General features: G+C 34.9%; 1 protein-coding gene across 1 annotated transcript in view; it reads left to right on the forward strand.

Moving 5' to 3' along the window:
- The window catches only part of LOC110026769 (short-chain dehydrogenase/reductase 2b-like), a 10,400-nt gene extending 8,769 nt beyond the window's left edge, over positions 1–1,631 (forward strand). The window contains exons 2-5 of the mRNA XM_020727879.1: positions 7–151; positions 222–299; positions 504–689; positions 779–1,631. Coding sequence (XP_020583538.1) covers positions 7–151; positions 222–299; positions 504–689; positions 779–1,156 — 787 coding nt within the window. The 3' untranslated portion in view covers positions 1,157–1,631. The remainder of the gene's footprint in view (positions 1–6; positions 152–221; positions 300–503; positions 690–778) is intronic.
- Positions 1,632–7,110: the final 5,479 nt, after the last annotated feature.

Raw genomic sequence — 7,110 nt, forward strand, 5'->3', positions numbered from 1 at the left:
GACTGACCCCGCGCCCCCCCCCGCCGGGCGTTCTCTCCAGTCCGCTGGCCTCACAAACGTCCTTTACCACCAACTCGACATCCGCGATCCCCTCAGCGCCGCAACTCTCGCCCGATTCCTACAAGATCGCTTCGGCAAGCTCGACATTCTAGTCGGTACCAAACCCCCTTTACGCATCAAACCTAACCGCTTATATACCTGAAGTTCTACGTTTACTTTAGGTTAACAACGCTGGAGCTTCGGGAGCTATTGTCGACGTCGAAGGCCTCAAAGCCCTAAACATCGATCCAGTTTTGTGGGTACGTTCCGCCAAACCGTCACAATAAAGCAAGGGCTTTTTAATTAGTTCATTGGCTTGGATCCTTTTTTAAGCCAAATTTCAGAAATTTCTTGTTTGAAAATAAATCAAAACCATATCGAAAAATCCTTTGTAAAAAATCTAAAATTTTCAGTTGAACTACTAATGTTCTATGTGCTATTGTTCGTGAAACTGCTGGGCCAAGCTCTCGGGCAAGGCTACTAATCAGGTGAAAGGAGTGATAGAGCACACGCACGAGAACGCAGTGTCATGCCTCGACACAAACTACTTCGGTTGCAAGAGAGTGACGGAGGCTCTCCTCCCCCTCCTCCGCCTCTCACCCTCCGGTGCTAGAATCGTCAATGTGTCATCTCTCAGATCAGAGCTCAGGGTAAACCGAAACCCCCAAATTATTCATTTGCTTCCTCTTCCGAATAGCGTAATATAGCTTGCTTTTGCTCTGTTGTGGTCTGTTAATAGAGGATTCCGAACGAGAGTATCCGTGCGGAAATATCGGAGGTTGAGAAGCTGGACGAGGAGAGGATCGAGAAAGTGTTGGCGAGATTTCTGGATGATTTGAAGGCGGGAAGGTTGGAGGTGGGCGGCTGGCCGATGATGCTGCCGGCGTACAGCATGTCGAAGGTGGCGGTGAACGCTTACACGCGAGTGATGGCGAGGAGGTACCCGGAGATGCGTATCAACTGCGTGCATCCTGGATTTGTGAAGACAGATATCAACTGGAACACCGGAGTGGAGACGACAGAGGAGGGGGCTAGAGGGCCGGTGATGCTTGCTTTGCTGCCGCCCGGCGGGCCGTCCGGCCGCTACTTTGATAAGACCGACATGGTTGACTTCTGAGATGTTGCGTTGCTGTTCAACTCGATGATTTTTTTCTTTTTCTGTTTTTTTTTTCTCCTCAAAATTTTTCTGAATTTTCTGTTTTTAAAGTTTTCTAATCCATGATTAGAGTTAGGAATGGTCTTTGATTTATGAAGTATGCCACACTGAGTTCCCTCCTAAAAAGAGAAATATCGAATGTTCGGACAATCAATCATCGATAGTCATGTCGTCATATGCATCATTGGCAGGCGACGTGACCGTCTGGAATTGATCATTTGCACGTGCGGATGTGCGGATGTGCGGATGTGCGGATTTGCGGAAAGGGCTTTACAAATCTACCATAAACATCTCAATTTTGGCTATCCAAACTTTAATTTTTAGGTCTTATATTTTTTATTTAGTTTGGCGATCTGTTCTTAAAATTCTAAGTTTGAGCGGTTGATACCTTGATACATAAAAATTGGGTGAAGGCATGTAAATCTCCCTTTTTAATTATAAGCCATTTTTATTTTTATTAGACATATTTACACAGACCACCAATTATTTTGTATTTACATTTTGCCTAACTTTAATTTTTACATTTATACCGTCCAAAATTTTCATATCACATTAAAAATAACATATTTTTAACTTTTAGAAAAGAGAAATACTTATTTACATGCATATATTTGTAAAAATGGAAGCTTAGATGTTTGATGTGTAAATACATTAAAATTGAGTCGTGCGTATGTAAATATTTATTATTGTTATTATTATTTTGTGCCCGTATCTTGTCTTGTTAGAGGAAGGAAGGTTTTCTTTCTTAACTTCGTACCATTGTGATGTCTTTAATTTTGACATTTGTTTAATCAATTATTATGTATGTCTATACGAAGAGAAATTATTTCACACGGGTAGCGCATGCATCTCTGCATGCGTTGTCTGATCTCGGTCGTCGATCACAACTTTTTGATTTTTTTTTTAAATGGGGCCCATCGAAATACAGTTTTGCTGTGATCGACGGTCGAGATCGGACAGAGCATGCATCTATGCATGTGCTATAAGTTTGGAATAATTTTTCGGAGGGGCGGGCTGTTTCTAAATTAGTTAAATCAAGTAAAATTAAAATCTTAAATTCAAAAAATTTACTCAACTAAATTTAAATAAAATCTATCAAAATAAAATAAATTCGATTTGATCAACATTGGGCATAAAAATATTAAAATTGAGTTTGATTGAATTTAGTTGCAGGATATTGAGAATTTTAGTATAAAGATTTGCCTCAACATGAATAATAGAAGCTCTCTAGAGAAATATGAATTTTTACATGTGAAATTCAAGCAGAGAAAAATTCACACACTTCTTATTTGAACAATACATATTATATTCTTCCCACTAATTAGAAAGGATAGGGTTGCAAATTAAGGATTGAAACTAATTAGCTTAAAATAAAATTTGGACCCATCCAAACTCACCTAAGGGTTTGGACAAATATCTTTGACTAAAAGGCTCATTATGACCCATTAATGGTCATTTGGGAAATTCATTCTCCCCATAAAACAGTAATTTCCAATTAGTCCTAAATAATCTTAGAATCATTAGAAACTCTTCTATTTTCCTTCAATTAACATCCAAATCCAAGTTAAATCAATTTAAACACTAACACATATTTACTCATTAGGGTTAGATGAGGTCAAATACATTTAAATCAAATTGAAATTCAATCAACCTTGGGTTAAAACCTTACTCACCTATTTTAACCACTTGAATCGATTCCATGCTCATTGGGACCTAATTGAGTTTGGGTTCATTTGATTTAAAATAAGACAAATCAAATTAAACCCAATTCAAATCCAAATAAATTTGTCTAAGCACTTCTCTAAGTCATTTTACAACTAATGAAATCAATTTCATAGCCATTGGATTCCAACTGTGTTCAATTGGGCATTGACCCGAATTTGACCCATTTTGGTCATTATGAGTCAAGTTAAGCCAAGCCAATTTCAAATATAACCGAACTTATCTAGACATAGTTCTAGGTGATACCCTAGCCTATGAATTTAACTTTATGACTACAAATCCTTGCCTTTAATTGACCCTAAACCCTAATTGGGTCCATATATCTAAATTTAAACCTTGCCAAACATAGCTAGTGTCATGCTCATATCCTATGCGATTTTTTTATGCTAGCCCAACCCATTTAGGCTAACCAAAGTGCACCAAATAGGCTTTCCTCCCACCGGACATGGCCTATTATATGTTGTATGAGATAACCCGTACTAACTCTATTTTGTAGGTTGAGTCTTTATTTTGGATTTATATATATATTTTTAGTGTCCTTAAGGATTTTGTATTGGAAATAAAATACGGGTCTTGGTTTCGAGGATCTTGAAGCACCGAACCACATGACGGTGACCAGGAGCAGCTTGCCCGTGTCCTGTTCCTTAAGTCTAAATTTTCATTTGAGGTATAACATTAGGATCATGCATGAATATGTGAAACCTTACTGTTTTTTTGCTTTTCTGGGATATATTGTAGACCCAGCAGCACCTGAACTTTATTATTTAGATATTTGGCGTGTTTACTTTTTGCTACATGTTGACTTGTTCACGCTTTCTTTGGTTGTGATTTATCTAGAAATAATGTGAAGTGCAATTTAGGGTCTTTAAGAACATAAAATTTATCATTTTCAAAATCCTAATAACAAAAAATTGAGAAAAATCAATATTTATGACTAAAATATTATTGTTATTTAAAACCAATTTTTACTTATCTATGTTGCTTTCAGACCGGTTTTAAAATGGTTTACATGGCATGGGCATATCACAAGTCATCCCTAAAAGGGCCTCCACATTATGACTTTAGATAACTACATAATATCACACGTCCCGAGGAAGAACACTCTTGTTTCTTCAACATGACTAGCCAAACATAAGTTTTTATACTTAGGTGGTTGTCTAACATGTACCAGACGGGGTATAAGTCCATTGTGGGGTAGTTTTTGCTTTGTAGCTAGACCCCTCTTCTATTTTCTATTTCAGTGGCATCTTCATTATTTATTTGGCGAATATAAGTCTCATATCTATGTACTCTACCTCTAGAGGGTCATAGGGCATTAGAGTCCTATTTCTTTTAACATTAGGGCTACCTAGGTGTTCTTGGACGACACAATTCATGGATTGCTGATAAAAAATCTCGGGTGACCTGGTGGAGTTAAGGTCTTCGTAGCTTGGGACTATGGATCCATGGTATCTTGACTCGACTATCTCTACCTATTTAGGGATTTTTTTTCTTTTTCTTAATAATCCCATTTGAGCCCTGCCGATCATTTTGCTCTCATAGGCTCCTTTTACTGATAAACTGCTGCTCGTTTAGGATACAGTGATTCGACCCTTATGGCGTAGTGTAGGCTTTGAGGTATTAGGCTAATCCAATTTGAGAGGATTTGATTATTTTATAGGCTTTGTTTGTCTAAATAAAGGATGCCCATAGTGGACACGGTAATTCACCCTCTGCTCTATGGTTCAGTATAGGTTTTGAAGCATCGAGATATTCTCAAATGAGATAACCATCCTTTTGGTGACCTATTCACTACTTATCATGATAATGTAAGCAATTCCTCTTTTATCTAGAGTCTTCTTGGGTATTCCCCAAAATGTAATTAACCAAAGAAATGTGTTCCTTAAGGAGTGTTCTTGACCACTGAGCAAAAATGTTCTTTTTGGTTCTCTAATTTTGGGAGGCTTGTGTAGGGATTCTTTTTATAGATATTGTGTTTTGAGGTATTTTGATCCAATTCTGCTTTGCGTATACTCTTAAACTATCGCACGATGATTACCTTACATAAGCTCTTCATATTTCTTTTTATTTATTTGTTTATTTTTTATCATAAATTCTCATCTTTCCAATTTCTTTCTTCTCTGGAACATCTTTGATGATCCTGCAGAGAGATTTACTTGGAAATAAGAAATCATACAGCGACGACATATAAATAGACAAGCTGACGACTCAGAATTCATTTAAAAAGAACCAAAAAATAGTAACCTCTTAAATTTGTAAAAAGGGCCTAAGGACTTTATGTTTTTTTATGAAGCTCCACCATAGCCTAATATAATTGTAGTAAATGTTCGATATGACCTTCAGATCTTTTTAGTGTAAAGCATACAAATCATCTTCACTTGGTTGCTTGAGTCAAAGCAATATCATGAATAACCCTCATCTTTGGCTGGAGATTAATGATGAAATCGAGATCATTCTATCTTCTTATTTACAATGGACAACTCTGATCAATATGTTTAGAAAATTATGCTACCCTAAGGCTAGATCGTTGGATGACACTTAGTTGTGCAATTTGTAATTGAATAGTTAGGGTTAATCACAACTAGGGCTATGCTTTCCATAAATTATTGCAAACGATTAGACTGCATCACATGTAAAATATGGCCAAATATGCACTAATTGTGATAACATGCAATAGGAATTAAGAAAAATAAGTAAATGCATAGAAAATTATAGAAAGCATAAAAAATTAAATAATGATAAAAAAAGTTAAATAAATATGCTATGGCCTCAAGAAGAAATGTGAAAATCAAATTAAGCAAAGTTATATGTTCAAATTGACTTCATATTTTCTTAGAATGTTCTTTAAGTTACCACTAACCTATAAGAAATGTTCCATGGGTTTAAGAGTGGAAGTAAAAAAGCATTTAAATTTTAAATTACTTCCCTGATTAGAGTAATAAATAAATTAACTAAACATAAAATAATTAAAAGTAATTCCAAATATTCTCTAAGTTTAGCCCTAAACCTTTGAAGTGTTAGGATAGTCATTAGGTTGATTCAAGTTAATTCAAAGAATAAGATTAATTTTAGGGTAATTAATTAACTAAACTAAAAACTTAAGCTTAAAAATATACTAAAAATTTAATAAGTTTTAGAAAATTCAAATTAAAATCTCATTAAATCTTTAATATTTTAAGGTAAATAAAATTAAAATTAAATAAATTTAATTTCAAAATGGTTTCTCATTATTATTAATAACTTAATAAATATCATTAAAAGTCGAACATGGATAATTCTGAATATTTTGTGGAAGCATCAGAGGAGCCCTTAAGACCTCCATGATGGTATTAACAAATTCTAAGACTAATTTTAATTTCAAATGAGTTTTAAATTAACAAAATAATATGAAGTATATAGAAAATATAAATAAAGTCTAATTAACCCAAAGTTTTATGAGAACATCAAAGTATTATTCTACAACCTCTAATGACTTTATAGATATAATTAATTTAAATTTTCAATTAATGTATATTATAAAATAATATAAGACTATAAGATTTTTAATGTAATCTAAAATGAGCTTAAAATTTTATAGGAGTATTCTATAATTAAAATTCTCTCAATATTTTTTCAAAGATAAAAAAAACATAAAAATTTTAAATGTTTATATAAAAAAATTAAATAATTTACAGCTAATAAACATAGATTTGTTAAAAAATTTTACTTATAAAATATTCAGTTATTACTTATAAAAATTTTATCATATAAAAATTATAAATCAATGAAATACATCTGTACATTCTGTCATATTATGATTTTTAAGCACATCCTCAGGACTGTTTCAAATTTCGGCCGGCCGATAAGGAATGCCAATTCTTCCCAACTAGACAAATAGGACACGTGTGATACATGCTGACACAGCATACTAAGATCAAGACACATGTCCCAAATCCGGACACGTGGCAAGAGACTTCGATAACGGCATCCCCTCCATCCCCCAGCTCGCCGATCGTTTCTCTATTTAAATCCATCTCCAATTTCCTTTTCATCACCGACTTTTACAGAGAATCAGTTCTCTAACGTTCTCAGTTTTAATCGTCGTGAGCGGAAGTAATTCATATTGTCAACAATGTCATCGAAGCAGACGAAGGAGGAGCAAGCGGTGACCGGCGCCGGAGACGGCGACGCCACTGTGCAGGAGACAAGGGGCG

Source organism: Phalaenopsis equestris, unplaced genomic scaffold, assembly GCF_001263595.1.
Source record: "Phalaenopsis equestris unplaced genomic scaffold, ASM126359v1 Scaffold000400, whole genome shotgun sequence".
In the NCBI taxonomy this organism is placed as follows: domain Eukaryota; kingdom Viridiplantae; phylum Streptophyta; class Magnoliopsida; order Asparagales; family Orchidaceae; genus Phalaenopsis; species Phalaenopsis equestris.